At 35.6% G+C, this 20762-nt stretch overlaps 1 protein-coding gene across 1 annotated transcript in view; it reads right to left on the bottom strand.

The window, feature by feature from the left end:
* Positions 1-10441, bottom strand: part of LOC136848901 (ABC transporter F family member 4-like) — a 73882-nt gene extending 63441 nt beyond the window's left edge. The window contains exons 1-2 of the mRNA XM_067121723.1: positions 10421-10441; positions 9832-10018 (exon numbers count right to left, since the gene is read on the bottom strand). Of these exons, the coding sequence (XP_066977824.1) occupies positions 9832-10018; positions 10421-10441 (208 nt within the window). The remainder of the gene's footprint in view (positions 1-9831; positions 10019-10420) is intronic.
* Between the last annotated feature and the right edge of the window lie 10321 nt (positions 10442-20762).

Here is a 20762-nt window from a genome sequence, read left to right as displayed (position 1 = left end):
CATGGTTTATTGATCAAAGACAAAAGCTGAACGGGAATATCCGTAGAACTCTAATATCAGTAGGTATGAAACCTCTGTCTGAGACTATTAAAACCCATAGGGTTTCGGGGACAGTGGAGCTAGAGAATTCCATGGGATCGAAGTATAGCTGACGACGGGTTGATAAAAAATTCCCAATTATCATAGGATTTTATTTCGAAAAAAAAAGGACAATACATATTCCAACAAGGTTTATTCTAATGACTGACAACAGGCAACGGTTATCAAAGGGCACTCAATGCTACGTGGAATCGTAATTTTCCTAGAGCATAAAATTTTCTATCTTGTACAACACAACGTAATTGGCGATATATCTTGAGCTTCCTTTGCTGGCTTAGAGTCACTGGGTGTGCTTATACGCGTAAAATTAAGGGAAGGATAGTTTCAGAGCCACTCTCAGTGTAATAAAAAAATAACTTCAAAGTCTGTTCCGATGACCCGTCCTGGTGAAAATTGTTCAAGGAAGATTCATTAACAAGATATTTGCTCTGCCGCAATCTGTTAATAATTGTATTTGAATCAAACTTATTTCTTTGTAACCAAGAGTGACGGAACTAGTGGGTATAGATATGGTTTCCCAAGTAATTAATGCTAAGTATTTTGAAAAGAAGGTAATGGCAAAAAAAAAAAAAAAAAAGTTAAAAGCTAAAATTCTGTTACACTTCTCTGTAACTTTGCATCAGTGAGTTTTGTCATTGCCCAAATTCTAGTGTTGTTTTACCTTCACAGCGGCCCGAGGAATTGGCAGATATCAAAATCGCCTTTATCTCATCATTTGGCCGACACCTTGTCCGTGAAATTTAATTTTGTCAATGAACAAAGATGCAAGTTATGAAAATATAAGTTTGGCTGGATCAAAGTTCTATGGAAATTACCACTAATTGTCTTGAGCTAGCTCAAGTCCTCAGGGAAGACAAAGAAAAATAAAGTAAGTTAAGAGAACGCATGGGAGACATACAGGTTAGTTTCGAATGATAAATATAACAGGTATTTTGTCGGTATTTAAGACTGTTGGCTGTAGGGTTCATCATGAACCATTACCTCTCGCTCTACGCCTCTAGAGTTTGTTGCAAATATCTATGGTGCTTGGTGTTCTTACAAGGCAACAGAGTTAACAGGATGAAATAGGTTCTGTTTCATAGATTTCTGTATCTCCAGGTTCAACTCTCTTTAGTAAATATTAGCTTCTCTGGTGTTGCATCTGAAGTATTTATTCGTTGAGATTTTGGAAATATAAGAAATAATCACGATTTGCTCTACATTACATCAAAAGACCCACAGCATCCAACAATCTCATCAAAGAACATCTCTGACCTCTTCATATATTTTATATGTAACTGGTTTCTCTCGTGCATATTCAGAGGAAAATCAGTACTTTTGTATTCTCAACTACACTTTTTCCCTCACGACCAAAGCCAGTTGTCTCTGAAAGCAATCAATTAACCTATTGCCTTCTATAATAATATCACTGTTACAAGGCGGAATTTTTAGCGAGGCAGGTGAATTTCTACGACCTCTCTCTCTCTCTCTCTCTTGTTGCTTGGTTGAGGTCGTGCGTCTATAGCTCACAACTGAACGACCCTTGTTTGGTTCTTGAAAAGGACGAGGAGGGACGACTACGCACGATCTCTAAAATTCAGTAAAGCGTCAGTCGACTTATGCTGTGAATTAGATACATAACTTTTAATAGATGCTTTGGGATATTGCTGTGGTGTATACAAATACATATATATATACAATTACATATACATATGCAACTACATAAACATATACATATACATATGTACATATGTAGATATAGGTATGCATACACATATACGCATACACAAACTTATATATATTTCAATGGTGTTTTTCATTTAAATACTTAAATAACAATATCTAATTTCTATCCTTTTTTAAACACTTCATTCCTAAACCTGGAATACTATCACTTTTAGTTTTCTGTAAAAGAAAACTATGGTGCCGGCTTTGTCTGTCCGTCCGCACTTTATTCAGTCCGCACTTTTTCTGTCCACCCTCAGAGTTTAAAAACTACGGAGGCTAGAGGGCTGCAAATTGGTCTGTTGATCATCCACCCTCCAGTCATCGAACATACCAAATTGCAGCCCTCTAGCCCCAGTAGTTTTTATTTTATTTAAGGTTAAAGTTAGCCAAGATCGTGCTTCCGGCATCGCTGCAGGATAGGCCGCCACCGAGCCTTAGTTAAAGCTTCATGGGCCGCGGCTCATACAGCACTATACCGAGACCACCGAAAGATAGATCTATTTTCGGTGGCCTTGATTATACGCTGTAGCGGCTGTACAGAAAACTCGATTGCGCCGAAGTTTCTTCGGCGCATATTTTACTTGTTTGGTATTAATGCGAGTTAGGTCTTCACCTACAAAAACTACTATATTTGTGCCCTACATTTTTGTATCTCGTGCTCCCCAGAACATAGCATTGAGCCACAAGCTATCAGTAATATCTCCATTAGTTGATCAATTCAACCTTCGCAGGGGGTATAAATTGTATACTGGAGGTAAGGGCATTGTAACAAACCACAAGGAAATATGATTCGCTGTAAGGAGGGTGATGCGTACTATGAGGAAGAGTCGTAACTATTTTTCACATGTAAAAGAATAACATTGTTGGGTCTCATTTTGAAGAAAATTACAAAACGGAATTTTGACAGTTGATGAATAGTCACAGATTTATCTTGTATCCGGTTAGGCCCACACAGGGTACTTTTCCCATTGCATTAGAAAAACGGGTGAAACGAAACACTGGTTAAGCCACAAGGTGTTACTGGGTTAACCAGTTTGTTCCCTGTCTTTATTATATATATATATATATATATATATATATATATATATATATATATATATATATATATATACACATATATATATATATATATACACATATATATGTATACATACATATATATATATATATATATATATATATATATATATATATATATATATATATATATATATATATATATATATATATATATATATATATGTTACAGTCAACATGCGTAATCAGTCATTACGCGTAATGACTGAAATTTCAGTCATCACGCGTAATGCACTTAGGGACATTTGATCCCCCAGGAGCTAGTACTAAACATTTATGAAATACATTTGACCTCCCAGGGACTAGTACTAAACCCGGCGAAACAGTGTAGGTGACTCACTGTTTCGCCGTGTTTAGTACTAGCTCCTGGGGGGATCAAATGTCCCCTAAGTGCATTACGCGTGATGACTGAAATTTCAGTCATTACGCGTAATGACTGATTACACATGTTGACTGTAACATATATATATATATATATATATATATATATATATATATATATATATATATATATATATATATATATATATATTCCACTTCGAATAAATTGTTTCAGTCAAAACCTGGTTTTTTTGGCAATACAATAACGAGTCTGGCTGATAGATTTAGAATTTTGACTTGGATGTGTTCTGCTTTCGAAGGAAGTCGTGTAAACATACAAGCACCTTACTTTATTTTAATTTAATTTTAATTTATTTTAATTCATTTAATGAAAAAAATAATACTAATTCTGATGCTATGGTTACTTTAATTCTGAACCACAGTTTCAGAATTGGTATTCATTTTTTATTATGATTAAATCAAATTGAAATAGATGAAAATTAGATTAAAACGAATTTCAGTTTGATTTTAATTTTATTTTTGATTTAATCAAATTCAAGTTTAATTTGATTAAAGTGACCTATAGGCAATAGTTTTAGGCTTGAATAGATTTTTTTCAAATATGGCTTCTATGAAGTATATATCAGAGGTGATTTTGAGAAAAAATTCTTATGATCTGCTAATTTTCTTGAAAGAAAATTTGCTTAAGTTAAAATTTCTATTAATTGAGATTTATTATTATTATTATTATTATTATTATTATTATTATTATTATTATTATTATTATTATTCAAAGTAAGGAAACATTCATATGGAAAAACATAGAAGGCCATAAAATTACAAAATCAAGCTCCAGGAGAATCGTCTTCGCTGGTTGGTTGAGTCCGTAGGCCTACGCTAGGCCTCCTAGTCTCTTTTACACCTCACCACCTTTCCCTGGTGCTTTAGGGGAAAAGTCTTTGATGGCATAAGGCCAACTAAATCGGAACCAGCCGACTGAATTGAATGACTATTAAAAAAAAATGTTTTCTGGTATTTTGCAAAAGATAGATGTTCACTACGCGGTACTTCAGTCCATTAAAAGGTACTTGAAAACGAGCTAAAAACTGATTTACTATAAACCAAATCTCAAAAAACTTTCTAACATTTCAAAAATGTTCTTTTTGTACCGTTTTGTACTTCCGATTATTTTGAAAACAGCTGGAGGCTTAATTCAACGCTCTGTTACTTAAGTTAATTGAAATTGATACAGAATATTAAAACTGAATTCATTAAATGATTAAGTCATCACAGCTACTCTACAGTATACATTATTCCAGATCTTAATTACCATTCTCATGTCACTGGAATTGGAATATAAAATTTAGGCCAAATGCCAAACACTGGTACCTAAGAGGTCGTTCAGCGCTAAAAGGGAAATTGAGAGTAAATCGAGTGTCAGGTGAGGGTGGAAAGTCAGATAGAAGAAAGATAATATGAACGGAGGTACAGTAAAAGGAATGAAAGATGTTGCAGTTAGGGGTCGAAGGGACGGTGCATAGAACCTTAAGTAAAGCCTACAGTGCATTGGGTGAGGTGCACTGTTGGCACTAGCCCCTACAGGGATTTTGAAAATTAATACAGTATAAGTTACTGAAATTAAATTTTATATATTCGTAGGTCTAGAAGAATAGAACATCGGAGTAATCTGCTGCTCAGAAAAAAATTTCTTTTGAACGATATACTTTTTCATATATATTTTATATTTTTAGGTGCAGCGACGGATAGAAAGGTTTTCCTAAAATTCTCAAATGAACAATATATATTTGTTCATATATTTTGTGTATTTCTTTTCCAGTCCAAAGGCTAATTGAAGGTTCATCCTTAACTCTTTTTGGAGCTGAGGCTCGGAAAAGATAAGTAAAACAAAAAAGGAAAGAAGAAGGAGGGGGGTGGTGGGGTGGTGACCAAGGGCTTAACCATGATCATCAACACTGTCAATATCTTCAGGAATACTTTATTTTGTATGGTATAAGGATGGCGAATCCTCTCGTTTTTGAGCACAGAGAATACAGAAACTTGTTTCACTCTTGTGAACAGTCTTATCATTTTTAACAAGAAATCAGGGTATCTTGAAATTAGTGGTGAAAATCTCGCCTTCTGCTAAAGGTAGGGCAAATAACCCAGGAAATACAAAGGAAGGATGAGAATTCCAAATGAAAATAATGCTACGAAGGATTGGCCAAAACGGTTGACCTTCGAGATGACAATTTATCATAGTTACCGTCGTTTTGATTTGACTGAAATTTATGCAGTTGGAGAAACGCTTAAAGTATCTTGATACATTCATAAAAGAAGATATAATTATAGGATGTATGATGGAAAGTCTTACGTTAGGATTTAGTTCCTTATATCCGTTGTGAATAATTTGTCATTTTTGAGGAATGCGTTACAGACACCGTTGATGACTGCACATATCTGTTCGACGTGAGCACCCGCACATGTTTCGTCCGCTGGCAAATAATGTTTGTTGATTAGACATTACTAAAATTATTACAGTTTTAACGTTTTACCGGTATAAAATAGTAAAAACAAAATCTTCATGAAATCACATATTTTTTTTATATAACGTTAATTATAAACCATTCTTTCTTTAATTCTGTTTTCCTAAGTTTTTTTTCGGGTGCGTCAGTACTACAGTAAAAGATGCCATAAACATACGTGCATAACTTATCACACAAATGTCATAAACAGGTTGAATTCAAGTTAACGACTTACTAGTATTCCTAACCAGCGCTTCGTACGATTATGCATTATTGGCCTACGATTCTTTCTACAGTTACGTTGACATTTTTCAACCTGTTTTTGATATATATACTGTATATATATACTGTATATATATATATATATATATATATATGTGTGTGTGTGTGTGTGTGTGTGTGTGTGTGTGTGTAAGTATATACATGGTTTGTTAGCAACGTGTGTTTATGACATGTTTTATTGAAGTGTAGACACATATTTACATGTCAAAATCTCTGAAATTTGTAGTGTTTGTAGTGTTGTATCCACTATAATTACACAGTGTAAAAATAGCCTCTTGTTAACTTACCAATTTCCTGTTTAACATTAATTCACTGATTTCTCAGATTGATTAATTCAACATTCGGATATTTCGGGATGGTAATTCGTAGCGACTTGAAGTACGCAGCTGATTTTAATTCTAAGTATTTTTGATGAAGCTCTCAACTTTTCCCAAGTTACCAGCCTTTCCCTCGTGTAATTTTAACCTAAGTTTCCTACGTAGGCTAAAGATAGGCAGCATCTGCTTCAGGAATAAAACAAGACATACTGCATATAACCCATACAAATAAGTTGTAGATTGATATACTCATACATATTTTACTATGTTTACTGAATGTATGGAAATGCATTTCTGTATTTTCTCATTAATGATATAAATGTATTGCAACATACATAACATTGGGCATTATCATATGTTCAGTGTACTGTACACATGCAATATGTATATTTATGTATATGAACTAAAGTGCAAAAATGGCATAAACTATGCATGTTAAACTCTGCCAATATTATTTGCAATGTACTATCAATACCTGTATTACATGTACATACCTGTGCCCAGTCTGCTAGACATTAACTTCTCTCGTACCCACATGGAGACAAATGTCTCGCATAAGGGAAAGAGTAAAAAAAAAAAAAAAAAAGGAAAATATCGAGAAGGCCACAAAGTCTCCAATTCACTTCCATAATTATCTCTTAACTCAGCTGCATTAATACCCGAAGGAATTAGCGAAAGCCGTTCTGGTGTGTGACTTGGAGCGGAGGTGGTCGAACTCGACAAACCGTCTCCCCTGCCCCTACCCCCGGTAACCCCCGGTAACCCCCGATCTCGAAGATTACCTTGAGTCATCATTACAAGGAATGACGACTAAAGTAAGGGGATATTATGGGCCCCAAAGATGAAGGGAACATACTCCGAATTAGCTGCTGTTTACTCAGGACTTCCTTGGCAGAGGTCGGATAAATCTAGCCAAACTCGGGGCGGATTAACCGTCTTATTTTCCTTTCTCCCTTTCGAATGCGGAATAACTGAGAGAGAGAGAGAGAGAGAGAGAGAGAGAGAGAGAGAGAGAGAGAGAGAGAGAGAGAGAGATTGGCAAAGAACTGTGTTATGAAATGTCTAAATCATCATGCGTCTATTCTCGTGTTACGCATGGCCGGAGTTATTTGAAATGGCGTCCTCAATATTGCTATTTTCGTCGTCAGTATTAGCGTCGTCGTAACCATAGTTGCTTTTGTTATTGTTATGATTATCGGTAGAATGAAATCACGATTGGCTTTTTTTTTGTTTTCGTTTTTGTTTTCCTGAAAATGAATTTAACGGTTTGGAAGCTTGAATTTTAAGTCAGTGGCCTCTGTGGGCCTGTTCTATATGAATAGGGTTCATCTTCTGAATAATAATAATAATAATAATAATAATAATAATAATAATAATAATAATAATAATAATAATAATAATAATCTTTCTTTTCCTTGTTGATTAGGATGACTTTCCCACATTGATTTCATGTTAGAAATATGTAATAAAATTCTTTCACTAAAAATTACACTGATTTATGTAGGCCTAATCAATGTTATCTTCAGATCCATAGAGAACTAATCGTAACTTTAAATTGAGATGCAAATTACATTATTCTAGGCATCTCTTCAATGGTTCTTTACATCTTCAACATATATTTAATCTCGGTGAACCCGGATATCAAATCTTCTGCTACATGTTCATTCCCTATACTTTGCTAAAATTAAAGATTTAGCATTTCTTGTTCACAAAAGTATTTGTGTCTCAATTTACACTTAAAAGAAAGTATCGGCTCTGAGAGTTAACGAATGATCACTGTTAGTATGAAATTAAATACTCAAGTATACAGAAATGAAAATCAGCGACCCCGACTAGAGATTAACCTGAGAGGAAGAAGAAAGAAACGGTAAGATTAGAGGTACTTGGGTTAAGTCTTCATTGTGCCATATCCTTTCCTCCTTCTGTTACTCTCTTGTTCCTTATTCCTTCCTTTTTCCCTCTCTTTCTCAACAATATCCTATAGAATACCCATGAATTTACAATATTAGATAGCTTGCTTGGCTCCTACTAATATCCATACCATTGGGGTTTTAGAGACTTTGTTCAGAGAGAGAGAGAGAGAGAGAGAGAGAGAGAGAGAGAGAGAGAGAAACAGGAGGGAGAGAAGAGTGAGGAAGAGATTCCTCCGCAGGAATCAGTAGCATTAGAGCAAGACCACCAACGCTCCCGTATAGTTCACATACGCAGACGAACCCCGGGTCCTTGCCTTGGCCCTCTCGGCTTCTCCGCCCCCTCTCCTTCCCCTTCCCCCCCCCCCCTCTTCCCCACTAAACCACCACCAACCACTTTCAGGACCCTCCATCAGGCAGCGGTTGAGTGAGAGAGCAGAACAGGTGCGCTAAATCCTGCTGTCCAGAGCGATTGATTGGCTCCAGGCACATATCCTAGGTCATGTGAGGATGAGAGAGCCCGAAAAGGAAGACAATGAAGAGGAGGAGGAGGAGGAGAGGAGGAATGGTAGAAGGAAGAAGAGGAAGAAGAAGAGGGGTGACTTCCCCCTCTTTCTACACTTTGGGGTTTCTTTTTCCTCTTGTATTTTTAATTAACTTTCTTTGATTTTCTACAATATTCTCTCTCCTCTTTCACCCTGCCCCTTGTTATTGAACATTAGATTTGTTAAAACATAAGATCGAATTATTATCTCTGTTGTTTTTCCTTTATTCAAATATATTTTCTTTCTTCCCGTCAGAATTCTCTAATTTTGACATTTATAGAAACGGTTTTTTTTTCTTTTCACTTTTCTCCATCTAGTCTATTACATTTTCTGATTCATCAATCATGCCAATCGCATTTCGGCACTTTTGCCCATCCGTCTTCATTTCAGGTCTTTCAAAATCTTTTCCCTTTGCCAATCTGCCTTCGTTCTGATTTCTTCCTTTCGAACTTCTTCCCAGATTTTTGTTTGCAAGTTTCCTAATTTCTTCTTTGCTCCTTATTCCCTCTCTTTTCTCCGGCGTTTTCCCCTCTCCCTACTTCCTTTTTAGTATCCATTCTCCTATTACGTCATTTTTAAAATTTTGCTACGTTCCTTCCCCCTTTTCCCTACTTTCCTCTTTTGCAGCTATTTACTTTTCGCTTAATTCTACTTTTTTGCTGCTTTCTTTCTTAAGTTAATGTTCCTACTTCCTCTTTTATCCTTGTACTGAATTCCCCATCCTTCTTTCAGTATCGGGTTCCCTCATCTTCCTAATGCCTTATTTTGTATCCATTTTCTCTTTATCTTCTCTTTCGTTTATCTGCCTTTTTCCTTGCCCCTTTTTCTCGAGGTCTCTTTTCATTTTGCTTGTGTTGTCTTTCTTCTTTTGTTTTCTTCCTTTCCCCTGCTTCTGTGAGCTGACTCTAGCTTTCGTGGTGCTAATAATCCTTCTTTCTATCCACTTTCTTCTTTCGCAAGCATTTTCCATTTACTTAATTCTCCCTTCCTCCCAACCGTTCTCTTGGCTATATTATTCCTCCTTCTGCGGCAGAAAATAACATCAAATAACATCCATTTGGATGTTGCTGTATCTGCAGAAGCTGTCGTGTAGGGACAGACTTCATCTCCATCTTCTCTTCTTCCTCTATCTCCTCCTCTTCCTCCTCCTCTTCTTCCTCTTCCTCCTCCTCCTCCTTCTCCTCCATCTCCTGACGATGTTGATGCTTAATGGTCGCAGATGTTGTTGTTGTAGTGGCCTAAGAGGTGGTAGTTGATGAGGCTCGGGGGAGATCCCCCGCGGTAAAAAGGGAGGGGGAGGCGGGAAGGGGGAGGGGAGCTAGGGGCACTTACGTGGTTAGGTGTTTTGGGGAATTAGAAGGTAGATGAGAAAGATGCTTGGATATTGAGAAAAGGTTACAGTATTCTTGAAGGAAATAGCCTACTTTTCATGGAGGCCCAGAATGCATTTGAAAGTGAGAAGTTTGGAAAGTTTGGAATTTTTCTACAAATACATTCGTTGATAAATATGTCTATTAGGCTTCAAAGTGTAGACGGTAGATAGATAGACAGGAAGAGATTTCAACAAGAGGAGGGAATTAAGTCTTCAGTCGTTATAACCGCTGATGAAAAAACCCGAGTTTCACACCACCCGCTCTCACCTTAACCCACACCCCTCCCATCCCTACCTCTCCGAGAGACAAAAAAAAAAGGAAGAAAGAAAGAAGTTTAAGAAAATAAAAAAGAAAGCGGTTTGTTTTTCAAATGATCGTCCGGGACCATCTCCGTTGTGCTGATTACGCTTCATAGGTCGTATCCGGTGTTGTGATTGTGGTTATGGAGGGCGGTTATGGCCGTAAATGGACGCCATTTAAGTCACTGCTTCCATCCGGTGATGATCGCAGCTTGTTAAAACTCGCCTCCTATCTGTAGGTCCAAGCTTTTCAAACCAAATATTCTTGGGCGTTTCAGCAGCACATTTAAAAACACATCTGTTCTGGGGGCGTCGAGGTACTGACGTGGTAGAAATGGCGCCACGGGGCTGTGCCGTATCTTCATGGCGATGATCTTCGCTCATCTTTCATTACTGAACGACATCAGGATAATTTTATTCCTTATGCGATGGTGAATGAAAATTGTGTAATGCTGAGTCCGATCCTAAAGAAATGTTGATACGAATGACATACCAATCTCGTTGCTCTTCATAAAAATTATTTTCAAGTCTTGAAAAAACTATTTTCTAGTCCTCGATATGTTAAATCTAAACCTTTAATCTCTTAGAAATCTTGCGTGACCATGAGGTATTTATATCCTCAAATCGTAACTTGATAGCTTGAGGCCATGTGCTTGATTTCATTCCAGATTTTTGAAATGACTGTCACTGAGCAGTTGTTAATGGCGATCATAGGAAGTTTAAATTCCTCACGTCTGGTGCTCCAAACTAAAGTGATTTTAAACCTTTGTTGTTTTCAGTCTTTACTAGGAACATGAGTGTTGGCTCTACAAGCCAATAAGGTAGTAGAATATGCAGAGGATTTAACTCTGGCAGTTATTCGCTCTCCAATAATGAGAAATGAAGTATTATTATTATTATTATTATTATTATTATTATTATTATTATTATTATTATTATTATTATTATTATTATTATTATTATTATTCAGAGGATGAATCCTATTCATATGAAAGAAGCCCGCAGGGGAAGTCGACTTTAAATTCAAGCTTCCAGAGAATCTGGTGTAACAGAAGGTAATGGACAATACAGAAAGATCTTTTGATCTACCTTTGCTGGATGCTGTTTTTTTTTTATTTTAATATGTACAAAATCCTGATATCTTAATTTGAGAGAGAGAGAGAGAGAGAGAGAGAGAGAGAGAGAGAGAGAGAGAGAGAGAGAGAGAGAGAGAGAGAAGGAAATGGATTAGGTGACTTCCTTATAGGGTGACCAACTTCCATATTGCAACAGGTAACTTCGGCTATCAGATTTAGTGGCCTGGCCTCTGGCATTTGTGTTACCTCCTCGTGTTGCACAGGACCTTTATTTTGAATAGTTTTCTTAGCAGCAATAATGGATATTAATTTTCATACCTGTACGTGATGGGGTAAGTATTCTTTATTCTTCTGAGACATTTCTCTAGTAAAGTTGTACAAATCAATTTCCTTTGATTCGCCCATCTTCCTGTATCTTATTTTATATCACTACAATATTCTTATCTTCGATCCAGTTTTCTCTTTCACACAAATCCGCAAGTGGGCGCCTCTTTTCAAGTTAATGGACAGCTTGCTTGCTTTCATATTGTAATGAATAATGCTAAAAATGATAATAATGTTTACTGATTTCATATGGTGGCAAATGAAAGTCAGTTATTAAAGACTGTATAAAGACATAACAAGATCAAAACAAGTGCTCCTGAAACTGACATCATTATCCCCAAAGCCGTCCGATACCGCCACTGATGTATTTCCTCCTGCGTTTTCACTTTCACTAATCTCCACCTATCTCCTGTCTCCCGTCTAATAGTTCTCATCCAGGCAGGTCTTGGTCTTTCAACTCTTCTGGTGCCCGCAAAAGCCCAGCTGACAATATCGATTACTAATCTCCCAGGTGTCGTGCAAGGGACATATCCGAGCCATCTACGTCTTCCTTTCGTTATTATCTTTTCAAAGTTCATATGGAAGTTCTATAATATCCCTCTGGATATAACTTCTCCCTGTATAACTTTTTAATTTTGTCTTCTTAATTTTTCAGTGGAATCGACGAAATCTTTCAGACACGATTTCATGTGATACCATAATTCAAGTTCGTAGAGCAGTTCAGTAGGTACTAGACTAACGTATATTCTTAACAGTCTTGTCAGAAGAATTTGCAGGAGATACTAGAATGTCTACCAGCAAAAGTTATGTTGTCGTTGCTGTTTGCCCTTCTTATAGATTTTATAGTAAAAAATAATGAGTGGAGATGGAAGAGAAGGTTTAGATTGGACTAGCGATAAAAGTTGAAATGTGCATGACAGAAATATATCATATATCTAAGAGATGGGAAAAAATAATGAGGTTAGAGCGTGTGCAAAGGGCTGAAGTGACACTAGATGGAAAAAAAATTAATGAGGTTCAGTCTTTCATATATTTAGGAACAATGATACAGGCTCTTTTCAGTTGGAATTTGAGAAGAGATTAAAAACAAGCAAATCAATCATTGGTCAGGCTGAATAAACTTGGAAATCAATAAGACTGAAATGGGGTACGAAAATATGTCTACAATTTTTGCTTTTCCTCTCTTGCTATTGTTATTGTTGTTGGTAATAGCCACAACAGCAATAATTACAATTTTATGCATAAAAATTACTTCTTGATATATTGCATGAGCAATGTGCCTTCTTAGATTTAAATAAATTCTTTCTTACCATAACCCACATAGTGAAGGCCATTTTGTAATTCTAAGGCTCGCTAATGATTGTGCTTTTCATTTAATCCGTAGTCAGAGTTTGACTAGTAAATCATTGCAATGAATGTCAATGGAATTAGTTGTAAGGGTTTTATCATAACTCGAAGCATAACTTTCTAAGTCATAGCACAGAATGAAAGACTAGGAAAACAACGAATGTCTATCAACATTATTTCCTTTATAATGCTCTCAAGCGACTTTAGGTATCTCAACATTTTTTTTTTTTTTGTAAATTTATCAGAACTGAATTAACATTTATGAAAATTAGTTCTGTTCTTCAGCATTTGTAATGATTTATCATGTTTATCTTATGGTCGTTTTGATGGTATAGTAATTTTCATTAATGATCGTTGTATAAAGTCCTTCACTTAAGTGGACCTTCGCGTTTCATAATCCTATGCAGCCTTATAGAAATCCTAAGTTTCCAATAAAAAAAAAATTCCTAATATCTTCCTGTTCACTCTGTTTCTTATTACATGTTTCTTCCAATTCTCTCATCATTATTATACACAGCTGGATTTCTTTTATAGAATTCCGCGTAAGAAAGAACTAATCTATTAGGTACATTCTGCTAAACTCATTGTGCTCACTCGGCCTAACCGGTCAGTTGCGTACTGGTTGTCAGTTGTCTGTATTCAGTCGCAGTCAGTGGTAAAAAGAGAGAGAGAGAGAGAGAGAGAGAGAGAGAGAGAGAGAGAGAGAGAGAGAGAATGACACTTCCAGAAACTTGTGCGAACTTAACATCCATGTAAAAATCGACAAGAGAAGTAGTGTCTAAAAAGCCAAGATGTTCTGAAGATCAGTGTCTAAAGTAAGCCAGGCAGGGTAAGCCAAAGAGTGCCGCCCTTATGACAGATGATATCTCTGTCGTAGGGTTTCCGTGTCCCGAGCCTCCCTAGATACGAGAGTCATAAATCATGCAAAGAAGCTGCTCAGTTACTTGAAGGTGAGCGTGGCAAGACCCTTGATGTTATGCTTTCACGACATTTTATTGTTTATGTCAGTCTCTATATTACTGATAGATCTGAAAGGTTCAGTTTTTAAGCATTTGTTCATTACCAGAATTTTAGAAGGATTACAGTGGGTGCATATTTAATTCATTAAGTGAAACGATCCAAATGAGTTAATGGACGCTTTCGAGATTAATCCAGGTTAAGAACATGCTCCTAAACACAGTTGCAAGGGAAGGCTGATAGTTGATGGAATAGAATCACACTCACATGGAAGGATTGTAAAAATTGGAATCAGAAGATGTCATTCATGGAAGAGAAAAGCGTATTTGGTAGAAAACGGGTCCTCGAAAGACGTTAAGTTTACAGAAATAAAATTTTAATCATGTAATATTTAACTGAACCTGATATCAAAAGCGCCAGAAATGTCCAGAGATTATAGAAAGTTTTCTTCAGAGATCCTGAGAGACGATGGTCATCCATGAGTGAGATACTGTCAAACTTCAACGGGTGATCACGATTTCATAAAACCATGCTGATGACCCGGAAGAAAGTGTACAGATTCTTGGTGTTTCGACAGGTTAATCTTGAGTAGATTTTCAGAAGTTAGCCATAGGACAGGAAACTCTCAATAGGAAAGAGCTGGTAAGATTAGAACAGTCAATGCACATTGTTGCTGTACAAGACGAAAGGAAAAATGTGTTGTTGATGAAGGAAAAAAGATAGTTGAAACAAGTTCATCAGCAAATTCCTTGTGGCAAATGGACGACATTAATGCTTTACAGAGGTTGTGAACTGTTGACATAAGAGGGCATCATTTTTAGTAACCGTGAAAGGCAATGTTGATATAATGAAATCGTCTGAGGGTGGCGTGAAGAGTAAACAAGGAGAAAAATTTCTCCTTTTTTGATAATAGTGCGTTAACAGCATTTTCCTATTGTGTTTTCGTTAGTCCGTTCTATTTTACGTCATTCAGATCTGCTATGCTCCCTTTCATCCACATTCAACAATACTACTATCATTCTTTATTCTTAAAACTATTTAAAAGTAATGTATATATATATACATATATATTTAATATAAATACATATAGTATATAATATATATATATATATATATATATACATATACCTACATACATACATACATATGTCTTCCTGGTACATATCAAAAGTGGATCGAAATGATGACAGCTAATTTTTCCTTAATTCAATAATAAAAAGAAAATGGTTTGGAAATTGCCTTTTCGTGTATTCAGAGCACCACGGGAATTATTTCGCGTAAATAGTAAGAACTGGTCATAGCTCATCATGAAATACCCCCTGTTTTGGGTCCCTCTGCAAAATTCGGCAGTACTGAAGAATCTTTTTAGCTGTTGATTTCGGTTTTTCCTGGACATTAGTCAAAACAGGAAACGCAACATCATTTGTTTTAGCTTCCCGTATGTCACCGAGCATATATAATTACCTGAAACGTAAATTGCATTCAAATTCCTCTTTATAACTCCTAAAGGATGTGAGGCCATTTATTCAGCAGAGTATAAATTGTCTTGAATTACTGTTTTGTCGCTCATGAAAGATGAGTAATAGTTGGAAGTTAATTAATCACCAACTTTGCCATGGAAGATATTCGTTCATTTATTTGCCTGGATGCTGGTCGCTTACTTCTGGCGGGTTAGGCACTTCTTTGGGACCACTCTGACGTTTAGCAACCTTCTAACGTGTATGTAATTGTTTGTAAATATGATGTGCCTATATATTTGTTTATGTACATATATATATACACACACATATATATGTGTGTGTGTATATGCCATATGTATGTATATATGAATATATGCAGCTATATCTATTTATATATTCTTTATATATATATAAAATATATGTATATATATATAGATATATATATTCTTTAGTATATACACACGTATACACACACACACACATTATATATATATATATATATATATATATATATATATATATATATATATATATATATATATATATATATATATATATGTTTATGTTCATAACCAGAGGAAAAATAAAAGGTTTGTTGTAGGTCCTGACCGGTTCGGTTTCATTTCTAAGCACTGACGATGGTTTAGTAGTAAAGACGAAACCGGTCAGGATCTAAACCCTCTCTTTTATTTTTTTCCTGTGGTTATGAGAGATATTTGTGTGGGTGTGCGTGTGTGTGTGTGTGTGTGTGTGTGTAAGGAAACATGTGTACTTCCGTGTGCACTCATTAATTAACTAAGGAATCTTGGTTCCCAACGAGTCTTGTTATGGAAATGTTCTATGTTGTGGAGCTCAATTTTTTTTTTTTTAAGTAAAAATCATCTTTTTCAAAAGTTATCAGCTTCATAAACAAGTAAAAAATGTGCCGAAGTTTCTTCGGCGCAATCGAGTTTTCTGTACACCGTATAATGCTGTATGAAAATTTCAGCCACGGCCCATGAAACTCTCAGACGCTGCTAATGAAACTTTCAGCCACGGCCCGGTGGTGGTCTACGTTGTTGGCACCTATAGCGGTGCCAGAAGCCCGATCGTGGCTAACTTTAACTTTAAATAAATAAAAGCTACTGAGGCTAGAGGGCTGCAATTTGGTAAATTTGATGATTGGAAGGTGGATGACCTATATAAACTCATTTTTAATCTATAACTTCTTATAGTATTTTCTTATCTTTCATGATCAAATTCACCCTTCATCTCTTGGCATCTTCTAGTCTGCCTGACTTTGTAAAAGTCTACTCCCTAGCTTTTCCTTGGCAATCACAGACCATTTATTACATATTTTCCTGTTGGAATATTTCAGTGAGCAACTTTTTATTTTGCCCAAACATCCAGACACCCTGCGCCTAATCATTCTTTTCTCTATGATCTATTGAGATGATTTCATTGGTCAAAGTCTTTGTTGCACCTTTACTTCTTATCTTTTATCTTATAATTTCCTTCCAGAGGACTTCAGAAAGTTTCGTCTTCCTTCGTTTATTTCTCTACTGTTTATTGTCCTTCCAAAGTGACTCATGAAAATACAAACTTCATGCAACAATATCAGTTCTATTCTTAACGCTCCATCTGACTTCACATTCTCTGCAACTCTAATATTGGTGCATTGACCTTTCATTCCCCTTCCTCTTGATGTAATATTCTCAATACCTCTGTGTTCGGCACCTTTCAGTCTCACAGCCCCTTTTTCATTTTTCAATTTTTTTCTGCTTTTATATCAAGTGGCTTTCTCGACAGTTTCCAAACGCTGTGCGATAATTCAGCTTTCGCTCGAACTTATCTAATTATTCTCGTAAATATTAAAACTGCTTTAGAATCCAATCTCAAAAGGATATACTCCTCTTATGCATTCGAGTTCCTTGTTGGACGAGTCGGTAGAGTTCTCGGCTAGCACTCTGCTAGGCCCGAGTTCGAGTCTCCGGCCGGCCGATGAAGAATTAGAGGAATTTATTTCTGGTGATAGAAATTCATTTCTCGGTATAATGTGGTCCGGATTTCACAATAAGCTGTAGGTCCCGTTGCTAGGTAACCAACTGGTTCTTAGCCACGTAAAATAAGTGTAATCCTTCGGTACAGCCCTAAGAGAGCTGTTAATCAGCTCAGTGGTCTGGTTAAACTAAGGTACACTTAACTTTTCTTATGTATTCGTCTATAATATTCCAAGTAGGTTCAGTCTACTTTTTTATGTCTGTTAATATCTTCATAATATCTATCTGTCTCTCTGTATTTTTGTTACATATCTTAAACCTCTCTTTTATCAGCACAAACCAACATGATAACATTCAAGGTCTCCTTATTTTTTCGCTAAACAATCTTTGTTGAAATCCTGAGTATCTGCTGTTTTTTTTTTGTTTTTGTTTTTTTTGGTGCTTTTATTGTCATCCTGAGCGTCTAAGACTGATATAAACAGAAAATAAATTCATATCTTTCTAGACAATCGGGCACCCCACGCGGCTCATTATAGGCATTACATAAGGTTCTTTGCAGCGTCCCTTAGGCCCGTATCTGCGACCCTTTTCATTCCTTTTACTGTACCTCCCTTCATATTTTCTTTCTTCCACCTTACTGTCCTCAACCCTCCCCTAAGAAGTGTTTCGTAGTGCAGCTGCGAGGTTTTCCTTCTGTTACACCTTGAAAACCTTTATATTCTCGTTTTCCCTTTCAGCACTGAATGACCTCATAGGTCCTAGTGCTTGGCCTTTGGCCTAAACTTTATATTCCATTCCATTCCATTCCTAGACAACTGGGTATCCAGCTTCTTCCATTGTGTCACTCTTCTTGAGGTGCTTGGATATCCTCTCTCTCTCTTTCTCATTATTTTTGCTATCATGAATATTTTACTTAAAGACTTTCTCTCTCTCTCTCTCTCTCTCTCTCTCTCTCTCTCTCTCTCTCTCTCTCTCTCTCTCTCTCTCTCTCTTTCTCATTATTTTTGTTATAATGAATATTTAAAGTCTCTCTCTCTCTCTCTCTCTCTCTCTCTCTCTCTCTCTCTCTCTCTCTCTCTCACATTTCAGACAATTAAGCTTCGTTATTTCTAATATTATATTTCTCGTTCATTTACTTACACTTAGTTTTCAACCAGAACGTCAGCTTATTCTCTTCAGAATATATGTTCCATTATGCACAAACACAACCAAACCCTTTCAACTTTTAGGTTTTTGTACTTGTAGATTTGATACTATTATAAAAGCAAACTTAGATTCTTGTAAAATATTCGAAAAGATAATATCTGCTTGACATTACCCGTTGTTAAAGTTCACCAACAATGCGGAGTATGTTTTTCAAAGGTTTGCAACTCGTAATGGCTACTTCGTCCTTTGAACTTAACATTTCGAACCTGTGATATTTCATAACGTAGTAACATTAAAGCGGCATCAGTGTTGCTACATTAGTAACAACAGACATGAAGCATACATGTCTTGTATTTGTTCTGCTTCTTTAACTTCTTAGATCAGATGCTGTTGCGTAAAGGCATACCTCATAAAAAATCCAGTGTTTGAGCAAATTATGAAATATTTATGAGGATTTGCTTACTCCTTATGTTTTTTAATTATATGCAAGTGAAGCAGGCAATTATGATTTCATAAGGTATCTATTTATTCTATAAGGCAATGGCTGTTGTGTGAAAAGCATTTCACGAGAAATATGTGTAAATCTATCTATCTATCTATCTATCTGTCTGTCTATCTATCTATCTATCTATCTATCTATCTATCTATCTATCTATCTATATAAGTATATATATGTATAATATATATGCATACATATATATATATATAAGTATATATGTATATATATATACATATATATGTTGCAAGTGCAATGTCAGTCACAGAGGCAACCTCATAAGTAGGCAAATGGAAGTCTATTAAAGCTATGAATAATTTGGATTTTGAATTTTTACATCTCCACGTAATGGCTAGTATATTGTTTGATACATGCTCCAATAAATACAACATTCTGCAGTTAGCAAAATAATACAAATTTCCTTGAACTAACATGTTTTATTCTCGTAGACTTCAGATCTATTTACGCAAGACATTTCCCAACTCAAAGGAGAGATTAGTATATATGCGGGCAAATTTCAGTAAATCTTGTTCATAGTACGCAAGGTTTAGTAAGAGAGAGAGAGAGAGAGAGAGAGAGAGAGAGAGAGAGAGAGAGAGAGAGAGAATAACGTTGCGTCTCTTTGAGCTCTCAGATTGGCTTGAAGGAGAGAAATAACGTCGACAGGCATAGCAAGCAAAATGGCTTTTTTTTTTGCCATTTTTTTTATCTTCTTTTTGCCAGTTCATGAAAAAGACGTAGAACCTTTTCGCTGACAAGATCTCTCTTTTTTTGTTATTCTTACAAGATTCCCTCTTTCCCATTCTGTTTTGTATTCTATTTTTTTAATACGTTTACCCTTGACAGTGTAACAATTAATCCCTCCGTATTTTCGTGTTTTATCTGCTTATAACTATTTTTCGTAATGGTAAACTGTTGTCTAATTAATGAGATTTACCAGAGATTCGTATAATAACGACGATTCTCTTTTAAAAAGGTAATAACCACGGCTAATGTAAAAAAATAAAATATAATATAAAAATAATAACATTTTACCCATGTAATTTATATTTTAACTTAATGATTTTGATGGGAAATAAGAGACTGAATCATTTAGTAAATCAAATACACGAACATAGTTAAATAGTTTTGATTACATTACAGCCGTAGAAAGAAATATCTAAATATAGATAAATTTGTAAATACGTATGATTCGTGTGTTGCATAAGTCCAATCAACATCAGCGGTAATAAGTAACCCCCCACCCTCTCTCTCTCGCTCTCTCTCACTCTCAGAGACTGTCTCAAAATTTTTTTTCCATATATATATATAATATATATAATTTATATATATGTATATATATATATATATATATATATATATATATATATATATATAAATATATATATATATATATATATATATATATATATATATATATGTGTGTGTGTGTGTGTGTGTGTGTGTGTGTGTGTGTGTGTGTGTGCATCACATGTGCAGCAACTTAAGATATTCGTGTATATGCTAGATGCTTTTTTTATTTCTA

Source organism: Macrobrachium rosenbergii, chromosome 20 (assembly GCF_040412425.1).
Source record: "Macrobrachium rosenbergii isolate ZJJX-2024 chromosome 20, ASM4041242v1, whole genome shotgun sequence".
Lineage (NCBI taxonomy): Eukaryota > Metazoa > Arthropoda > Malacostraca > Decapoda > Palaemonidae > Macrobrachium > Macrobrachium rosenbergii.
Note: the sequence above shows the minus strand (reverse complement) of the source record. Positions and strands in the feature narration are given on the sequence as shown.